Consider the following 23021-nt stretch of genomic DNA (forward strand, 5'->3'; position numbering starts at 1 on the left):
TTGCTGCCAACCTTCACCTGTTTCCACATAAAGCTATATTTTCCCCATGACCAGACATGTTTTCACAGGAGATTAGAAAATAGGTCACCACTTTCATCACAGAAAGACTCATTTACAAATCCACAACCATCGTCTGATGTTAAGTCAAGTAGGTAGTAACACACATACTTCTACATATATATGATAGATATATATGTAAAACAGAGGCTTGTTTTCATTATCTCGAAGTGTGCAGTGCTCTCTTTGAAATGGGGGGAAAAGAGCAGATTGTAGGGGCATAGAATTGCCAAACAGAGAGAAAATGGAAGACCCAGATGATGATGGGTACAAGTACTTTGGGATCCTGGAACTGGACAACATAATGCACAGAGAAATGAAAGACAAGGTCATCACTGCATATTTGAAGTGCCTCAAACTTCTCTTGAAGTCAAAACTCAACTCAAGGAAACTTGTGACTGCCATTAACATATGAGCTGTTACTGTAGTCTGCTATAGTGCACCCATCCTGAGATGGACACAAGTAGAGATTAACCAAGTCGATCGCACTACCCAAAAAACAATGACAATGTATGGTGCTCTCCACTCTAAGGCAAATCTACACAGGCTCTACATGAAGAGATGTAAAGATGGATGTGGGATGATTTGCATACAGGAGTACATCAACAGTGAAAATATAAACAAGGCAGAATATTTGGTAAACAGCAAACAAGACCTCATTAAAAGGAGGAGAGAGTTATAAGTATCTAGGAGTATTAGAAACTGATAGAGTACTAACTTCAGAAACGAAAATTGAGGAGTAGATCAGAAGGGTGAGGAAGCTAATAAAGTCAAAGCTAAATGGTCTGAATCTAGCGAGAGCTGTAAACATTTGGGAGGTATCATTACTTAGATACTCTGCAGCTTTTGTAGATTGGACAAAAACTGCATTAGCAAAGCTAGAACTGGGAAGGAATTCAATATAAATGGATGACTCTACCCAAGGGTAGGAGTAGCATGATTATACCTACATAGAAAGGAAAGCAGAAGAGGGTTAATATCAGTAGAAAACTGTGTGGAGTTAGCTAGAGTAGGTATAGACTCCTATGTAGGTAGTATTGAAGAAAGTTTAATAAAAGCTGCTGGAGTCACAGCAAGACATTGAGAAACCAAAAGCCCAAACAAAGTTAAAAACCAGAAAAAAAGAACAGAGATTATCTGACTGGCAGGAGAAGGCGTTGCATGGTAGATTCCCAAAGATATTTGCAGCAAATAGTAATAGTGAAACATGGTTATGGTTTCAGAAAGGAAAGCTGAAGTGAGAGAGAGAAAGTTTGTTAGTAGCAGCACAAGATCAAATATTAAGGACTAATTGCATAAAAGTCAAGATAGACAAAAACCAAGTAGATTCCCAGTGTAGGGTATGCAAATCAAAAGAGGAAAGTATTATTCATATAGGAAGTGAATGTAGCATGCTGGCACAGAAAGAATACAAGAGACGACATGACAGTCTAGGGAGAGCAATCCACTGGGAGCTATGTAGAAAGCTAGGATTTGAACATACTGATAAATGGTATGAACACGAACCAAGTAAAGTACTAGAAAGTAAAAAATACAAGATGTTGTGGGACTTTAACATTGAGACTGACAGAGTAAAAGAAGCTAGAAGGCCTGATTTGGTAGTCGTAGATAAAGAGAATAAAAAGTGCCAGATAATTGACTTTAAAGTCCCAAATGATAAAATAATTAATATGAGAGGTATAGAAAAAATAGCAAAGTATCAATCAGGACCTAGCCACTGAATTACAGAGACTATGCAAAGTGCAAGTAAAATGTATTCCAGTTGTTATAGGCACACTGGAAACTATCCCTAAAGATCTGAACACATGGGTAGAGGAAATAGGCATAAAACCCAGTTTAGTACAGGTCCAGAAAACAGTGTTATTAGGGACAGTTAGGATACTTCACAGAGTCCTAGGCATCTAAGCCTATATGTTTCAATCCAATGTTAGGATTCTTTCCTTTTCCAACAGTTTAATCTGTTGAGTGTATAACAACAACAACAACAACAAAAACAACAACCATTATTATTATTATTATTATTATTATTATTATTATTATTATTATTATTAAAATCCTTTCTAATATAAGCATAGGACCAGAAATTTTTGGAGAAGGGAGTAGTTGATTACATCAACCCCAGTGCTCAACTGTACTTATTTCATAGAACCCGAAAGAAAGTAAGGCAAAGTCAACGTAGGCAGAATTTGAATAATAATAATAATAATAATAATAATAATAATAATAATTATTATTATTATTATTATTATTATTATTATTGCTATTGTTATTATTATGGTGATGATGATAACTGCTGGCACAAGGCCAGCAATTTCAGGGGAGGAGAAATTCAGGTACATTGTCCACTAGTGCTCAACTGTCCCTAATTTTAACAACTCTGAAAGTATGAAAGGCAAAGTCAATCTTGGCAAGATTTGAACTCAGAAGGTTAGAACTGGGAGAAATGTTGCAAAGCATTTAGTCTTACATGTAAATGATTCTGGCAATTTGCCACCCTAATTAACAAATGTTACAGCCTTTTAAAACCTTCAAAAGAATTCTTTATGCTAAAACCAATTTGTTATGCTAAAACAAGTGAGTGTGAGTTATGGCCTACTATCTTGGAAACTTAGTTCCAGAAGACTGGAAAAAGTGAGATGGTCTTTTTTTTATAGAAATAAGGTCAGTGAATAATGGTCTCTATAGAATTATTATAGAATAGAAAAACACCTAAGTCCTGCAAACCTCGGAAAGTGCAAAGCAATAAATGCATTGCATTATGAGTCTCTAAGAAATGGTCTCAGTTTGACAACATGAAAGGGATGGAATCGTTTTACAGCAGTGAACCATCAAAGAGAAGCAACAGAAAATGAATACTTAATGCATATAAAAAGCATTAAGCATGGCATATTTCCCCTACCACTACTCATTTCAGAAAAGTAATTAATATGACAAGCTTATTAAGTTAAATGTAAGTGTGACTCAGGGGATAATGTGGAGGTGGAAGATATTACAGTTAAGGTTGTTCTAAAAACCAGCTGTTGCAGGAACTGGAGTGAAATCTTATTATCAAACTATTTTCTGCTATAGGCACAAGGCCTGAAATTAGGGCGGAGAGAGCTAGTCAATTCCATCAATCCAAATTGTTCGACTGAGATTGGTGGAATTATCAACCCCAAAAGAGGTGAATGGCAAAGTTAACCTAGCAGAATTGAACAGAGAATGTAAGGAGCCAGAAGAAATGCTGCTAACCACTTTTTATAAGCAACAAAAAGTATATGGATAGCATGCAAGGCATGATCTCATTGAGATAGAAGGCTGAAGGTTTGTAGGCTTCTCTCTCTGCAGAATTTATAACAGGTTGGCTATTACAGAGGTCAATATATGGAAGGGCATCAAGTTGGGTGTGGAGACTGCAGAGGTTGCCTTGAGGTGGCAATGGATCAGGAAATGTGAAGCCTGTAGGGCAGGCAGTGCTACCAGAGATAGTGTTAAATGGACACTAAGTGGGTGTAATCAATCTTGGTTGGACTGCCAGGTGGATTGTTTAAAAGCCTGAAGAACTCAGTTACCCCAGGAAACATTAATGATGTGTCCGGGTAAATCACAGTATAATGTATGGAAAAACTATACATGTGTATGTGTTTATATATATATTATTGTGTTTGTATACAAGTATGCATATCCAAATGTTACAGCAGATTGTTTCACATTAAATACGAAAATAAACCTCAAGATTGTAACATCAGAATAAAGAACAACAGCAATAATTTCTAATCATTGTTGACAATTTCTAACATTAACATAAGGCCACAGATATAGGTGTGTGGATTTGTGGTTAGGGTATTCAGCTCATAATCATAAGGTCACAAGTTTGAAAACTGATAGCGCATTGTGTCCTTGAGCAAGACACTTTATTTCATGTTGCTCCAGTCCCCTCAGCTGTCAAAAGTGAGTGGCACCTGTAATTCAAAGGGTCAGCCCTGTCACATTCTGAGTTATGCTGAATCTCTTTGATAACTATGTTAAAGATATCCATGTCTGTGGAGTACTCAGCCTCTAGCACATTAATTTCATGAGCTGACTGTTCCATTGATCAGATCAACAGGAACCCTCATCATTGTAACTGACAGAGTGGTAGTACAAATACAAACAAAGGTAGATGTTTGTTTAACACTTTAGCATCTGAACTAGCCATATCCAGCCCAAACATTCTAACGGTTTCATGTTCACACAGGCCAGATTTAGCCTCTCACACCTACTCTACAATGTCGTTCTGAAAATAAGCAACCATGTGACTGAACTCTTAATCCTTTAGTATTGAAACCAGGCCATATTCTACTCAAATATTCCTAAATATTTTTCTTGTTTTATGCTTAAAAAAAACAGCCAGATCTGGTCTTTACCATCTCCTCTACAATGTCTTTCTAGAAATAAACAATCACATCATCAAAATCTCAAAGCTACAAGGCAATGGATGATTAATTTAAAACAATGTGAATAAATAAGTATTACTTTTGACAAAAAAATCTGAATGCTGAAGGGTTAAAGTTATGAGATAAGGCATAATTAATTAAAAAGAATATAAAAAAATATTACTTCATAGGATTTTCGAGCGAGATCGTTGCCAGTGCCCCTGGACTGGCTCTTGTGCGGGTGGCACATAAAATACACCATTTTGAGTGTGGCCATTGCCAGTACCGCCTGACTGGCCTTCGTGTGGAAAGCGGACGTTAAACGATGATGATGATGATGATGATTACATTTGACAGAGTAATCTGAATGCTAAAGGGTTAAACCAAATGCATAAACACATTGCTTAACAAATACTTATTAGTTTTAGGCTTATGTTGGCTTGGAGCTGTAGCAGAAGACACTTTCTCAAGGTGACACATAATAGAGCTGAACTCAGAACCATGTGGTTGGGAAGCAAGAATCTTACCACACAGCCATGTCTGAATATAGAACACAAATTGTAGTAAGCTTGAGAAGAATTGCTAAACAAAATTAAGATCATTAAGAGGAATGAAAAAGTATGGCTTATATATTTCAATATGATACATTAATGATGTCCTGGGAAATGTTTTACTATAGAGAGCGCTATGTTGCTACATGTGTTTCAGAAATTCTAAGTGTTGAAATAAAATCCTGAAAAATAGCAGAAAACAAACAGAAGAGAAGTGACATAGTAAAATAAACAGACAGAACAAGTTAAAGACTTTAAAAAATATAAAATGAAATTAGCCGCCAACATTTCTCAATTTCTAGAATGAAGAATAGCTAAAACAAAATTTATGTATTATTATAAAGAAAATGTAAATTAAGTCGAAAAGGTGTACAGGTTATAATAAAAAAAATAAAGTAAAGCATAGAATTGAGACAGAGATAAGGGAAGTAAATAAATAAATACTTTTTCAGATAAAACAGCTGTAAAGAATACAGAATATTTGTGGATAACAAAAGAAAATGTGTCAAAACATATCAAGGAAACAAAATAATGAAATGCCATATGTAGCAAGTACGACAAAATAATACTAATGAGACATTTTTTGGAGTAAAGAAACAAACTGGAATATAAAAGAATGAAGAAGCAATACAGTGGTAGCAGATGGAAGAAATAAATGAAATAAAGTAAACTGAAGTCGATTTAAACAAAAGAAAAACCCCAGGCCAGATGGTTTACAGCCTGCGAACTCCACAAGTCGTGTACTTGATAAGATACTTATTTCAACACATAATATTTGTACTATTAAGGATGCAAATAGAGAACCCACCATTATGCAGAAAAAAAAAGGAAAATAGGAGAAATGGTATGGAAGATGACTGCAGTTGTAGCATATATTTACTGTTGATGTGGAAACTACAAATGGGGTCTGATAACTGATGAGATGTATTTTGTTATGGATGTGCAGTACACAATCACATGTATAAGAAATTATGGCATAGCTAATTTGACACTGTCTGCTTGCCACCACTGATTCGAAGATGACTTATTTGCCATCAAATATTCTAATGATTCTCACATTCCTTCCCTTCATCTCTCTCTATGTGTGTGAGCATATTTCCCTGTATGTGTATGAGTTGAGGGGAAAGTGTTTATGTCAATCATTTTAAATCAATAAATTGTAATGACTGTCTCTCAATTTCTATTTGTATGTGTATATTTTAGTGCATTTGTGTGTGCTTGCCTCCAGCACCAAAAATACTGTCACAAAAACAGGCCAAATATCCTGTTAGGCATATTAAATTATCAGCATTCAAACAGCTGTGCCCAAGTGTCTCATTCTCCTAATTACTGACAAGCTACAACTATGATGATGAAAATTCTGTGCAACAGGTGACTTGTATACCAATGAAACAATATTTCACAATGTCAGAAATAGGAAAAACTTAGTAATTAGAGCTATCAGCTATTAAAAGACTGGAATTGGATAAGGACCAATGCTATTTTCCTCTCAGTCTGTAATTTCTTGAGACTCATTGTTTATCATAAAATACACCACTTCTTAAATATTGATTTCATTGTACACATTGCTGATGGTTTTATCTATTAAACATTTAACCATATCGGATAGCTTCAATATTAATTATTAATTTTATAATTGTACCCACTTCCCCTGATAGTTAAATAGAATCTTTGAAGCTCCAAAATTTAATGGGAAAATTTTCCAAAATTTACAACGTCCACCTAGTTTATAATCTCTTTAAAGGCTGTATAAATTTCATTATATAATACAATGACTATGAGGTGTATATTCTGAGAAATATAAGTGTAAATGTATATAAACTGATTTCATAGAATTAGAAATACATATATATACACTTATATTTCTAATTCTATGAAATCAGTTTGACTGATAGTGATAAGAGTTCTTGCAATATTTATTTATCACCATTGCATTTTTTCCTTTTCTATTTTAACTCCTTTCACACAGTCCATTGTTACATCATCAACTATCTGCTGCTATTTGTTGCATTTCTGCCATGTACAACTCTTTAACATAACTTTTCCCATTCTCAACTCATTTTAAATCCATCTTTTACGATTTAGATGCAAACTTCTGTGTTAGTGTTTTCTAACATATATTGTAATTATATCATCATATGTATATTTACTTTCTTCCTATGTAAATGTCAGGTAGATTTATATAAATCCCACAAATTTTCTGGTTGAGCGAAAATTGGAAACAGAGGGCTTTATTATAGCATTATAACTGCCCTGGATCAGTGTCTGCCCACCAGGTATTATCAAGCCAATATTCATAAAAACGATGCTGATTTGTATTATTGTTTTTGTGGTACAACCAGAAAACAATTGATCACCTCTGATCATCTCTGGCTGCTATATGTTAGCTTCATATAAGTATGATAACTGCCATGATGAACTTGGTCAGTATTTGAATTGGATAATATGCCATCAGTTTGCACTCTCATATGAGAAAAACTAGAGGAGACATAAACTTGCAAAGGAAGTAGAAAATAAATGCCTAAACCATCTTTGGGACTTTTGTATTCCAGTTGATTAAGCTATTCAAGCCAACAGACCAGATATTGGTGATGGAAAACATTACATTAACAAAGTATGTTCACTCATAGATATGTAAATCCCTGCTGGTGCTAACATGACTGCAAAAACATTTGAAAAGTAAAATAAATGTAAGAACCTTGAAATAGAGGTCTTGATGATGTGGCATCTGAAAACAGCAACTGTACCTGTGAACATTGACACTTTGGGGACAATACCAATGGCACTCTTCAATACAATGGCCAAATATCAAGAAACCCAAAAGTATCAGAACAACAAAAATTGTTTCCCTGGGCACAACCCACATCCCACCAAAATACAATCTACCTGAAAATATTTGTACCATTTCAAATCTTTCAAAATCACAAATATTAAAATAAATTTTTAACAAAATCTTAATTTTTAGTATTTGGTCTCTTTTCTCTGAAATACGTATCATTGTTACACTTAAGAAACGTCTAACTAACTGATTTTTGTGGTCTGTGGGTGAGATTAGGAATATCTTGTATAAAGTAAAACAACATACTACTACTACTAATAATGGTTTCAACTTTCAGCACAAGGCCAGTAATTTCAGAGAAGTAGGTAAATCAATTAAATCGACCCCGGTGCTCAACTGGTACTTGTTTTATTGATCCTGAAAGGATGAGAGGCCAAGTTGACCTTGGCAGAATTTGAACTCAGTGAAAATATCTAGAAGAAATACTGCTAAGAATTTTGCCCAGTGTCCTAATAGTTCTGCCAGCTCACCACCTTACAACTACTGATAATAATAAAAGTAATTGTTTTTAATTTAGGCATGAGGCTTGTAAGGGTTAGTCAATTACATGGACCCCAATATTTGACTGGCACTTTATTTTATTGACCCCTGAAAGGATGAAAGGTAAAGTTGATTTTGGCAAGATTTAAGAAACTGGAAGAAAAGCCACTCAGCATTTTGTTCGATGTTTTTTTTTTCTTTGCCTGTTGCTGTTTTAAGAGACTTTTCTGTTATAGGTACAAGGCATGAAATTTTGGGAGAGAGGGATAGTTGATTAACATTGATCCCAATGCTCAGCTGGTACTTATTTATCAACCCCCTAAAAGATGAAAGCTAAAGTTGACTTTTGCTGAATTCAAACTCAGAACATAAAAAAGAACAAAATGCTGTTAAGCATTTTGCCCCTTGTGCTGATAACTGTCAGCTCACTAACTTGTGCTGCCTTCATAATAATAACAATAATAATAAGTTCAAATTATAAGCAATTTTAAGGGAAGGGGTTTAGTCAATTACATTGAACTCAGTGCTCAACTGATATTGTGTTTTCGCAAGCCCAGAAGAATGAAAGGCAAAGTTCACCTTGGTGGTATTTGAACTCAGAAGAGCTGGAAGAAATGCTATTAAGTATTCTACTAATGCACTGCAATTCTGCCAGTTCACCATATTAATAATAACAGTAGTAATAATAATCATCATAACAATAACGATTTCACATTTTGGCACAAGGCCAGCAAGTTTGGGGTAAGTCAATTACATCAATCCCAGTGCTCAACTCGAACTATTTTATCAATCTCAAAAGGATGAAAAGTGAAATAGACCTCGAATGAATTTGAATCCAGAACAAAAAGATGGACGAATGCTGCTAGGCATTTTTGCCAGCATGCTAATGATTCTGCCAGCTTGCTACCTTACTCATCATAATAATAATGATAATAACCCTTTCTACAATAGGAACAAGGCCTGAAATTTCATGAGAGGGGAACAATCAATTACATTAACCCTTGTGTTCAACTGCTACTTTCATCTGATAGGACGAAAGGAAAAGTCAACCCCAGCAACATTTGAATTCAGAATGTAAAGAGAGGTAAAATGCCGCTAAGTATCTGTCCTGGCATGCTAATGATTCTGCCAACTCATCAACTTGATAATAATGATAATAATAAATACAAAGATCTGGATAAGAGAAATAATTTGAATGAAAAATCCCAAAACAGAAACAAATCCTTATAATGATAGTTGCTTTAGGTATAGTTGAAAACCATGCAGAAGAGTATATAACCAAAACCTGATGACTTACAAATACAACATACTGAAAATAGCATTACTAGGCTCATCACACATTTTATTTCTATACAATAGAAACAACAACACCAAAATAAACCACAACACATGCCCAATGCCCACAGAGCTGTTGCTCAGTAGTGCAGTGAAAGCACGCAATAAAAATAAGAATACTATATAATAATAATAACGATGATGATGATTATAATTTATTCTGCAGGTGTGAACCTTTGTATTTGTAAGGTTGTAAGGGAGGGGAAAAACTCAGGAAGAAGTTATGATGTTTATATTTTTCCAAAGGAAATGATATTCTATGCAATACCAACTGTGAAATAGCATAACAAGGGGGAATATAATATCCTCAGTCTTAGTAGACTACAGTGTTACTTCAAAAAACAGTATGATAATATTCACGTATGTCTATGATCACAGATATGTCATCCTACAGAATGCTGCCAAAAAAAAAAAAAAAAAAGGAAAAGGAAAGTAAGCCTCAATAAATAAAAAAAAAAAAATTATATTGTGTAAATTGCTCCTTAAAGATTTAAAGATAAAATAATATTTGCATCAACTCTTTGATATAGGTTCCAGATGTGTCTATGTATTTTTGTTGCAAATTCCAAGAGATAGTGGAAAGACAAAAGACACACATGATGCATGAATGTTGATGTGTGTGTGTGTGCGTGTGTATATATATATATATATATATATATATATATACACACACAAATATGTATAAACACAAGTTGCATATGTATGTAAATATATACATATACAAACACACACACACATATACACAAACAATTTACACACATTTGAGCTGAATAAATAGTGTGTGTACATATAATATACACACATGCAATGACATACGCACACAGATATATATATATACACACACACACACACATTATATATATATATATAAATACATACACACATTCTATATATATATATATATATATATATATATATATATATAAATACATACACACATTCTATATATATATATATATATATATATATATATATATATATATATATATATATATATATATATATATATATATATATACACATATATATACACATTCACACATTATATGTATATATATATTTATAGACACACACACAGATATGTGTGTCCATATGTACCACATACACATACATGTTATGTGTTTGTATGTTGGTATATGTTGCAAACAAAAAAAAATCAATACATGACATTAACTTATAAAGAAATACAGGTATCCATGCTTTTGGAGTATGTTGCGTGAATGCATATATACACCTGCTTATAAAATTGTACTGATCAGCATCTATAAAATTATGAGCTCACTTGTGCATATGCTTAAGCTGATAGACTTCACATGCATGTATCTCTTAGGAATTTTATTGCTGAATAACATGAAGAAGCCTGTTTTCATGTTTAAAACGCCCCCATTCCCTTAACTAACCATATTCTATTTGCGGACTTTAACATTTAACTTTTACCACATATATATCCAATGGAAAGACACTCAACATCATACTGCAGTTAACTCTGAGGCCTCTTTTCTTCCAGTCCACTGTTTTTAATATATTTTGGTTATGTATTTTCATCAAACAACAACGCTGTGCATTCATACTGTTGTTTCTGTTGTTAAAGTAGCAATTAATACAAGATTTAGATGAAGTTATGTAACTTGGGATTTTTGTTGTTGTTGTTGTTGTTGTTGTTGTTGTTGTTATTGTTACTGTTATTGCATTTAAATTTTAGAATTTATCACTTTTGCTATTCAACTTTATATATTTAGATACGGAAATCTAAAAATGAGATACTTAACAATTTAGATATAGCAGTGTTGTATGGAATATTTAGAGCAACAACCAAGAGAATTAATGTAGTTGTATTTATGAATTAATATAATGCAGTGGTATTTATAAATTAATGTAAATTAATGAATAGAATACAAAGACATGGTTTGGGGAATTTTTGTGATTTGAATTTAGGAAGTTATCAGTTAAAATAAACAGAGAGAGTCAGTACATAGTGGATCACCTTGCTAGAAATAGCAAGTAAAATTCAATAAAAATTATAAGGAGACATTAGATAATGTAGTCTTAGTTATATTATGTTGGAGGAATGTATATGGGGGGGGGAAGAAAAAGGTTGGGTATTTATGGCTTGATTGCCTTTGATCATAGGCATCAGTTTTCATATGGGAATAAACAAAAACAATAGTAGTTGGGATAGCAAGAGGAGGAGAAGAAAAAGATGAGCAAGGAGAGAGGTAAGTGGAGGAAAAGGTAGTGGATAAGGAGAACAAATTTGAAAAGAAGAAAAAAATTGAAGAGGAGGGAGAAGAAAAGTATGTGAAAAAAGGAGGAAAGGGAGGGCAAGTAAGAAAAGAAGAAAAGAAGAAGAAAAGGAGAAGGGGAAGAAAGTGGAAATGAAGGTGATGAAGAAAGAGAAGAAAAGGGAAAGAAACACAACACCAACTGTAACAGTATTTGTAACAGCAGGAGGAACAGCAATAACAGCTTTTGTTTGAATATCATGGGACTGTAAACAGGAGTATTGGAACAGCTTCACAAATAAACAATAGTGAGTTCAATCTTAGTCTATGGCTATATTTATATAAATGTATTACACCTGAAGATGATATTTAAGAAAATATAAAGAGAAACTTAAATAAAAAGTTAATTATTGCCATCTAAAGAAAACAACCTGAAATTATAGACATTCTAAAACGTGTCATTTATATACTCTGACATTAGAATCTTGATAATCATCATCATTGTTTAACGTCTGCTTTTCCATGCTTGCAAAGATCTGACAGTGTCTATTGAAGCAGATTTTCTACAGCTGGATTCCCATGTGTTTCCTTTTTATCAGAAGAGACAGATTTTGTTTTGAAATGTAACTGGTGAGTGTACATCACTGACAAAGCCTTAGAAAATCACAGTCAGGACAAGTGGATGACTTTTTCACCTTGCTTCAATAAATATTGTGTTTTTAACACAGTATGTCTACAAAGAGGTCTTCTCTCAAATGCAAATCTACAGCATTATACCTCTCAGTGGGGTATATGTATTAAGTAGGCTACGTAGATCATTATCATCATCATCATCATCATCATCATCATCATCAAAAATTAGTGTCTGTTTTCTATGCTGGCATGGGTAAGAAGATTTGGCTAGAACTGGTAAGCTGGAGAGCTGCACCAAGCTTTAGTCTGTTTCGAGCTGGATGCCCTTCCCAATGTCAACCAGTTTATAGAATGTACTGGGTGTTTTTACCTGACACTGATGGCTATATAAATTTATTCATTAAAACAACTATAAAAATATTAACATTTACACATCATGATTTCTTTTAAAGATGAATCTACAACAACACTGGCACTCCATCAATTATGATGACAAGTGTTCCAGCTGATCTAATCACTGGAACAGCCTACTTGTGAAATTAATGTGCAAGTGGCTGAGCAATCCATAGACACATATTTCATTAATGTAGTTCTCAAGATGATTCAGCATGACACATAATATGATATGGCTGGCCTTTTGAATTACAGCTACAACTCATTTTTGTCAGCTCATTGGTCTGGAGCAACATGAAATAAAGTGTTAAGACACAACACACAATTGAGAATCGAACTCATGAATTTACAATCATGAGCCAAATACCCCTAGCCACTAAGCTACACGCCTTCATTAAAATCTACAATAACTGTGTATATAAATGGGTACATCTTCTCTGAAGAATGGTTAACAAGTTGTGAAACAGACTTTCAAGAAACTTCTGTATTTTTCGACAAATTATTGAAGGAATGTGCTTACCTACTTATTTCGCCTGCAGGTAAAATTTTAAAATATTTAAATTTACTTCACTTCTTTTGATTTATGCAGTGCTTAAATTAATATCATTTATGATGAGCTGTCAAAAACAGGTATATGCAAATTAGGTTATCCAGTAATGTGTTTTTGTGTGTATGTATGTATGTATGTATGTGTATGAATGTGTGTGTGCCTATCTTTTTGTCTACTCTACTCGTAAATATCACCATTATAGAAGCAATATCCTCTGTTTGTAATCTAGGGAAAATATTATCTTGCTCTACAACTCATTAACCATTTAACCAATTAACTGTTTGATCATTTGATTCTTCATTCAGTTAATCAATCAGTAAGCTAGGTCCAGTGTAGTCCTTTCACCGCCATTCATAACCACCTTAATGCCATGCCCTAGCTACTCCAGTTCTATCTAAAAAGGGCATGTCACTGATGTTGCAATGCCTGATTTTACATCAAGAATTTTGCAAACCAAATCGAAAATGAAATATAATAAGGCAATATCCCACAAACCCATATAAAAAAAACATAACATCAATACACATTAACCACAATACATAAGTACCTTCATGCAACTATATACAGTACATCATCTTCAGAAGACAACTTGGAGCCTGTGTATTCTGGCATAAGCATCCTTATACACTCTCTCTATACATATGTATGTGTATATGTATTTTTTGTATTTATATATGGGTTGTGCTAGCACTTTGATGTAATATTTTGCCAGGCTATATGGTTTACAGAGATGTAACATTCAAATTCAGTATCGCCCATATTTTGTTTATATATATATATATTTATATATATATATATATATGCCCACCCATGCCAGCATGGAAGACAGATGTTAAACAATGATGAGGATAATGATGATGATATATATATATATATTTATATAAGGGCATTACTATACAAGAATGCCTCACGCTAAGAGAGACTCTGAGGTCAAACTACCATAATAAACACATTTTTACCGAAGGTGAGGAAATGTAGCTCTCAAAGCTAGCCCCTTAAGGGGCTAGCTTTGAGAGTCCCTCTTATCATGAGGCATTCTTCCAAGCTTGCAGAATTTGTTGAGGTACATTTTCTATGGCTGGATATTTTTCCTGATGTTAATCCTTATCTGTTTCCAGGCAAGATAATATTTCTTCAGATATTTTTTTCGTGGATGACTGGAAATGAACAACATCACTTGTATGACATTGATATTCATTTACAACCCCCATGTTGTCAAGACAAAGAGCAGATACACTACACACATATCTTCTTCAAAATTTCCAGCCCACCCCTGGGCCATATGCAGCATTTTTTTTTTTTTGGAAGGAAGAAGTACGGCTTAAAGTGACTACATCCCAACACAGTTAGTTGTCTTTTTATTAATCATCAGACAAAAGTATAAATACAAAAATCAACTATTATGATTTTACCTGCAAAACTGTGAGACTCTAAACTAGAGAAAATGCCTGAGCAAATCACTAACTTCTAAACCAGCAAGTCAGTTGATTTACATTGATATAACTTAAAAGTTCTCTTTAGTTCGATGTTGGAGAGGATGGTCAGAACTAATTAGATTAACTACCAGATAATAATGGCCAACTCTAACATATATTTAAAGATATTGATGAACATTACTATAGTATGTCTTTGATTGAAATTGATATTTCTCTCTGGTTCTCATTTATTAAAATAAAACCAAAATTGTGGTGTAGTTGCTAACGAGCATTGGAGTTAGATGGATGCAAGTACCAGTGAGATTAAATAGTGTCTATAATTTATCTTCACAAATACAACACATTTTACAGTTCTGTCTGTTTATTTAGACACCGACAGCTAAATACTAATGAATTAACTAATTACTTCCTCCTTTAACTTCTCTTTTTATTTTTATTATAGTTGTCGTTGTCGTCATTGCTGTTATTTTGAATGTTTAATGTTCTTTCCTAATCAAAGACTTCCATTTGTTGTTCCTTTCTATGCTGGGCCAACAGAGGTTATTGAAACCCAGCATAAAATATAAAGTTTAGTTTTAGGTTCCTAGTTTCTAAGTTACCACTCACTGAAGTTCCTACAGGACAGTGGGATAGTGAATGTAAACATTGAGTAAGTGTTAAGCATAAGACTTTAGCAAGCCAACTTAGGTTCAATCCATAGAATAGTCAAGTTAGAAATTACCTTTATCATTATCATTATAGAGCCAATGTCCGTTTTAACATGTTTGCATAGATTGGACAGAATTTATCATGGCAGATTTTCTATCGCCATATGTTCTTTGTCACTAATCCTCACCCATTTCCAAGCACAGTAATATTTCCCAAAGGCCAGACATGTTTGGGCAGAATATTGGAAGTGAATGACACTGCTTGCATGACAGTGAATTTCTTTTACAACTACCAGGTGATATCAAGGCAAGGAGAGACTCACTCACACACATACACATGTGTGTGTGCATGTGTGTGGATCGATATAACGATATAAACAATTAGTCCCCTCCCACCAAATTGCAGGCCCTGTGCCTTTAGTAGAAGGGATTATTATTATTATTATTATTATTATTATTATTATTATTATTATTATTATTATATCATCAATCAATGCCAAATAGAGCTTCAAATTATGCACAAAGAAATTTTCATGTAAAAACACAGGTAAACTACTAAATTCTTAACAAAATGATGAGAAACCTGAATCTTGAGCTTTTATGTTTTTTATTGTCCTTCTCTGTCATGACAAATATGGTCGATAGTTGTTATGCATGCATATAAGTATGTGTATATGAATGAATGTATGTATGTATGTGTGAAGGCACATAGCTTAGTGATTAGGGTACTTGGCTCACAATTGTAAAGTTGTGAGTTCAATTACTGATGGCACATTGTGTCTTTGAGCAAAACGCTTTACTTCACATTGCTCCAGTCCACTCAGCCGGCAATAGTGAGCAGTACCTGTAATTCAAAGAGCCAGCCTTGCCACATTCCATATCACACTAAATCTCCCTAATGGTACGTGCATCTGTGGAGTGCTCAGCCACTTGTAGGTTAATTTCATGAGCAGGCTGTTCCATTAATCAGATCAACTAGAACCCTCATCGTTGTAACTGATAGAATGTTGGTTTATATATGTATGTGCCAATGTGCATATCTAATCCATCCAAAATGTCATTATTCTGAATTCTATAACCATGCACCCGTTTGAATGTTCACATCAAGTAAATTCGCTTTGGTTACAATCAAAACATTTTTTCTTAAAGATTTAAAATATTATTTTGTGGGGAAAAAAATCTTTTTTAGAAACTAGCAATACACCTAACTGAATTACCCGGTATTGCTTGGGTTACTGCTGTTCTTATTCAGATTAGTAAACAACAAATATGAAGATCTTTTTTGCCTCATAATTATTTTAAAATATCTATATTTTATTTAAAAAATATTCACATTAATATGATAGAATTTAGAAATGAAAATCTGTCAAACTTGAAGCATCTCAAGGTAAATGATATTCATTGTGTAATTTTTTGTTGGTGTCCAAATGAATAAATTGTTGCTACTTCTAGCTTGTGAGCAACCAGCATAGAGTTGGCTGTGAGAGAAGCATGTAGTACAGAGATGAAGTTCAACTACCTTGACGGATTGACCCTGAGATTTGTTAATTGAAAATCCAAAACTCATTTTGTGACTAGAAACTGAAGCCTCTTAAATTCAAATGGAACATCTGTGGGTATAAGAGGAAATTTTAGAATAAAGACATTTTCTTCTTTGTGACTACTTGTCATAATTGTTGCCTGTAGGACATGGGGCTTCATGGAAGTAACAATTGAGTTCTACAACACAGGCAAGGAGGGTCAAGATTCCTAAGCAACATAATGGGAGCATCCAGCTTTAATGTTAAGTTATGCGGTGGCATCTCAATGGATTTATGTGTGTTCAGAAATTCAGCAGGGTATTGAACAGCCTGATCTTGATCGACTGTTGTATGAATTGATAGAAAAGTCATTTCTAACCATTTCATTAGTTGGAGCCAGTATAGCTCTTTTAAATAGCCAGTTTACATCAGTGTTTTTGATAATCACACATACACTGACTCTCACATACACTGACACACACATACACTCTCACATACACACACATACATATACTAAGACGGAGACATAAACATACATTTATGTAATGAATGTGCAAACACATAAACACTCATTTATAAAATGTGTCATGGTGGTGGTGGTGGTATAAAATGTCCTTTACTACGTGATACATAATGAACATGCAAACACACACACACACACACACACACACACACACTCACAGACACATATACAAAACGTGTCGTTGTGGCATAAAATATCCTTTACTATGTCATATGTAATGAACTCACAAACACACTCACTGACAGACACATGCACATTCATATGCAAAATGTGTTATCGTCATCATGGTATAAAATGTCCTTTACTATATTGTATGTAATGAACACACAAACACAAACACACTCACAGATACATATACACTCATATACAAAATGTGATGCCACCACATCGTGGTGGTGGTATAAAATGTTCTTTGCTATAGTTGACTACAAAATGATTATTTTCTACAAAATGTTACATTATTTTAATCCAAATAAAAATAAAATTTACATGTTGACACTTGTGGGGTCTAATACTATTACCTTATGAAATTTGATTTGATTTGATTTGGTGGAGCTGTTTGATAATGCATAAGCAACAGATAGACAGAGAGGCAGAGAATTTTATATAGAGATGAAAGCAATAAGAATTTTCTTGATTTATTTTTTAAATAGACATATTAGTGATTAATGTCACTACTTCAGCATATTTGTCTCTTTTAAAGAGTAGATTTCACCTCACTTTTGCCATGGGGTGGATGTAGTGAATGGTGGATAAGAGGTGGAGGAAGAGATGACCACTGATGATTGGGGTAGACAGCAGAAGTATAGTAAAGACGATAAAATAGACAGGGCAATGGAGAGAGAGAGAGAGGGGGGGAGTCAGACAAAACATTAGACAGAGCAGGAGAGAGAGAGAGAGAGAGAAAGACAGATAGAGAAAGATATGAGTGATTGTGTAGGTTGCAAGAGTGTAAGGGAGAAAGGTAGGTGTAGTGCATGAAGAAAGAATTTTATTTATTTAAATCAAGATGACTGACCAGTAGAACTTGTAAGACATATATATACTTATTGAAGAAATGGATTCCCATTCTAAGCATTCATAAAACTGTACTTTCTCATATTTCATATGAAGTATGATAGCTAAAATAACATTCAATATAGACATTTAGACACAATTTTTATGGAGAAATGTTCAACATAATTTGTTATGATCAAATTTTTGTTTTGTTTTATGTGTCTCATGGCCAAATGGTTTTTATTGCTTCAAGTAAATTTGTTTCTCCTGATGAAGAATCTTACCCACAGTATCCTTTAATGTCAGCTATAATCACAAATGTGTGTGTGTGTGTGTGTGTGTGTGTTTGTGCATGCATGCTTGTGTTTTCACTTCTATTTTCAATTATTTCTCGTATTATTGTAAGGAAGAAGGTGGTTTCTGATAAAGATACAAAGCTCCAGCATTGGAATGTAGATAACAAAAAACAATGTCACATTGTCACCCTTCTTGCACATGTATGAAAATTTTCATACCAGCAGATTGTATCAGTTCCTGGCTATTATGGCTAGAGTACTGATGTGTAATGCACGCTTGGTGGATGTTCATTTTTGTACAAGATGATTGAATGCATTGAACCTATGTCACATCACCAGTGAAGTCTGAGTTGTGGTTTGCACAGTCTAGCATGTCCTATGCCAACATTCTCTGCAACTACAAATTCTCTACTAAAATAGGATGAACTGATCCTGCGATTATTTGCAATTTGTAGGCAATTTTCTAGATTGTTACACAACAGTTTTCCATGACAATTTGCTGAGCCTTCTCAATTGGCTCCTCATTTTGGCTTGAGAATGGCCTGCTTGACTGTGTCTCACTCTCCACTGAGATGCAGCTATGTTTGAAGTGGTTGTACCATTCCTTGCTGTAAGTTTTGCCCATGGCATCATTGCCAAAAACCTGTTGAATGTTATGAATGGTCTGAGATTGAGTATAACCGACCTTTTAGCAGAACTTGATGCAATATCTCTACTAGACATGTTTCATGAAAATGAAAAATCTCACAAGCATACGTTACAAATTCGTACTCTAGGCATAACAGCTGGGAACTGACATGGCCTATTGGCACAAAAATTTTCACAAAGGCACAGGGTGGAAGGATGGCAGTACCTCCCACCCAAAGGATTTTCCCATGTTACATTAGTTTTGGTAGTAAAAAATTAAGCCAGATCTTTTTTGAATACACCTTGTAGAAACTGAAAGTTTCAAAACAGTTGTCCATAATTATCTTCTTTCCTTTTCCCATCAACCTGTATGTATGTATGTATGTATGTATGTACGTATGTATGTATGTATGTATGTATGTATGTATGTACATGTGTGTGTGTATGTATGTATGTATGTATGCACACATGATTGCGTGCTTCTTTCTCTTTTTAATTTAGATTTAATTTTGGCTGACTACCCACTTGGTAGTGAGGTTGTGAAGGAAAGCATCTTGTTTTGTTTATTCAATGTTAAGAATGTCTTGCAGAATTTTATTGTACCAGGTATTGTGTGAATTAAGGAGTTGCATCCTTCCCCAAGAACCCAAGTTCAGCCATCCTTTCCTCCTTCTAGGTTGGTACATATCCTGTTACTCCAAAAATATTAAGTATGAAGCTGAAAGTGTATCTTGGGTACTGGATGGGCAAACTCCTCTTCAATTGTCCATAGGTATGTATGTATGTATGTAATTCAAGAAAATTACATTATTCGTAATTTTGTAAACATGTTACAGGTTTGAATGTTCACAACAAGTAAATTCACTTTGATTACCATCAAAACATTTTTTTCACAAAAGTTTAAAACATTATTTGGGGAAAAAATTATTTTTTAAAAAAGAGGCAATATACTTAATGAAACCAATAACAACTCTTTTGATTTTTTTTTTATATATAGAATCAGTTGCTTTTGACCAAATCTTATACAAACATAAAAAATATATAAATAAATAAATAAAAGATTTTTGACTTACATGATTCGTTTTTTCTGTTTTTAACTGAAATTAGAAAACAAAAAGGGAAAATAAATTCTGTAATACTGTAAAATATATGAAATTTCATTTGTTACTATAAAACATAAATATTATAATATTACAAATCTTAAAAACACATCAAAACACATGTATTATGATTGATAAGAGAACAATGATATAACAATGTTTGATGACACTGAATAAGATTTATAGTAGTTCTGGAATAATGATGAACTCTCGCATTGACGTATGAGTGTTCAGCTTTTGCTGAATGACCTGCACAAATGATTTGTTAATAGTGATCAAATGTATGCTCCATACATTAGCTCACTCCCTCGATCAGATCGATGTTGCCTGAACATATGCACAGTGTACCACACATCAGGTGTTGAAGTGATAGCAGAGCAATGCGAGAAAAAGTATTTGTGCTCAAGAACACAATGCACCACCTGGTTTGAGAATTGAAACCATGATCTTGTGATCATAAATGCAACACCTTAAACACTAGGCTATGCATCCTCACAAAGTAGTTCTGGAATAATAATACCAATAATAATAATAATAATAACAACATACAGAAAATAGCACTACTAGGTACCATATGCATTATACATAAAACACTTTCTATACAGTAACAATAAGAGCATCACAACAAACCACAGCACATACCCAAGGCACACAGAGCTGCACTTGGGCAGTGAAAGCACATGATAAAAATAAGACTAATGAATAATAATAATAACAATAATAATAACCCGACAGTGGCTCTCATGGCTTCTGATCTTAATTGATTGGAAGTGTTATCATGTATATTGTTTTGTCTTGGTAAAAAAAAGATGGGCTACGGCAAATATTCTGCTTAATACCACAGATTTGCTTGTCATTTGTTTGACCTTAACCAGTTGAGCATGTCCCTTGGTGGCTGATGATATGTGCATCTCTGATTATGAGCAGAAATAGTGGGAGAGCATCATAGCCATGTGTTGAGAGGAGTTCTTTGGGGTTTGAATAATTCACCTTTGGAAACATGGGTGTTTTGCTCAACATCCTCAAACAAACCTTATTCAGGGACCTTTTGAGTGGGATGGGCTACTCGACCTGAAGAAAATTCTAACTGGGCCCCACCTGCGAGGTCATGTGCTGTTTATCTTGATATGAGGTCACCATGTTGTGCTCACATTGTTGTGATGCATGTGCCTGGTGTACCCTTATCAGACGGGTAGTCATGATGGGTATAATGAGCTTTGTATATTTTACCCCAGTGTCACTGCTCTCTCACTCAATAATAATAATAAGGTCCAAGGAATGCATCATGCACCAGTGTCTGTTTTGGCATGTTTCCTACAACTGGATGCCCTTCCTCATACCAACCACTTTAAGGCAGGTACTTTGCATTTTTTTCATGCCACCAGCACTAATGTGGACACCATGCAGTTTGCACAACTATGAACCAGGAGAGAGGCAGATTTATGCTATAAGATAATAGGTTAAAATATGAGAGAAGGGGGTCAAAGCAGAACAGGTTTCTTGCTGTAGAGAGGCCACATGTCTGCTCACATTTTAGATAAATGGGTAGTGAGTAATTGGGGTGGAATGATGAAGAGATAAAATACAATGATGAGGTGCTTGCAAGGGCCTTTAATGTATGAAGTAAGTCTTCCAGTTCTGAGGATTCTGTCAAATTGCACAATCCAAGCCAGTACAGAAGGCAGATATTAAATGATGACGATGATGATGATAATGTTGATAAATAAAAGTACATTAACACTGATATTAATAATGCTAGCTTTATGAGGTTAGTGATGGATTCAAGTTAATCATCCACAGTATATTGCTACTGTTTATTTTTCCAGTAGATACTATAGTTATTACAATGGAAGGTTATTTCTTGGTACAATCTGAGCTGAAAATGAAACGGACCAAAACTAAATAATATAATAGGTGCACTTCATTTTGCACTTTATTGTTCCAGTCACCTGCATTGCTATTTCACACATGCATGCAAACATTGTGTGTGTGTTTATTTATATATATATATATATATATATATGTATATATATATATATATATATATATATAGATATATACAGATATATATATGTATATATAAATATATATTATCCAAAATGTACAGTATTATATATCCATCATGGTTGATCTTACCAATCAGTTTCGCGCAAGGAATACAATGGAGTGTTAGGCAACAATCCGATTATATAACCTTATGCTCATCAGAGTTAGTTGATATGGAAGGGAATATTCACACACATACATATATACATACATATGTAAATAGATTGATACATACTTAAACATCTATTATGGATCATGTCGCTGCATGGTAAGGAGCATACTTCCCAACAACATGGTTTAAGACTCAGTCCCACTGTATGGCATATTGGGTAAATGTCTTCTACTATACCCTCAAGACAACTGAATGTGAGTGGAT

General features: G+C 34.0%; 1 protein-coding gene across 1 annotated transcript in view; it reads right to left on the bottom strand.

Annotated features, from left to right (window-relative positions):
• LOC106883993 (protein lev-9) overlaps nt 1-23021 on the bottom strand; it is a 693982-nt gene that overhangs the window by 414613 nt on the left and 256348 nt on the right. Inside the window, exon 6 of the mRNA XM_089358252.1 lies at nt 20573-20596. Coding sequence (XP_089214378.1) covers nt 20573-20596 — 24 coding nt within the window. The remainder of the gene's footprint in view (nt 1-20572; nt 20597-23021) is intronic.

This window comes from Octopus bimaculoides, chromosome 10, assembly GCF_046866305.1.
Source record: "Octopus bimaculoides isolate indiv1 chromosome 10, ASM4686630v1, whole genome shotgun sequence".
NCBI lineage: Eukaryota > Metazoa > Mollusca > Cephalopoda > Octopoda > Octopodidae > Octopus > Octopus bimaculoides.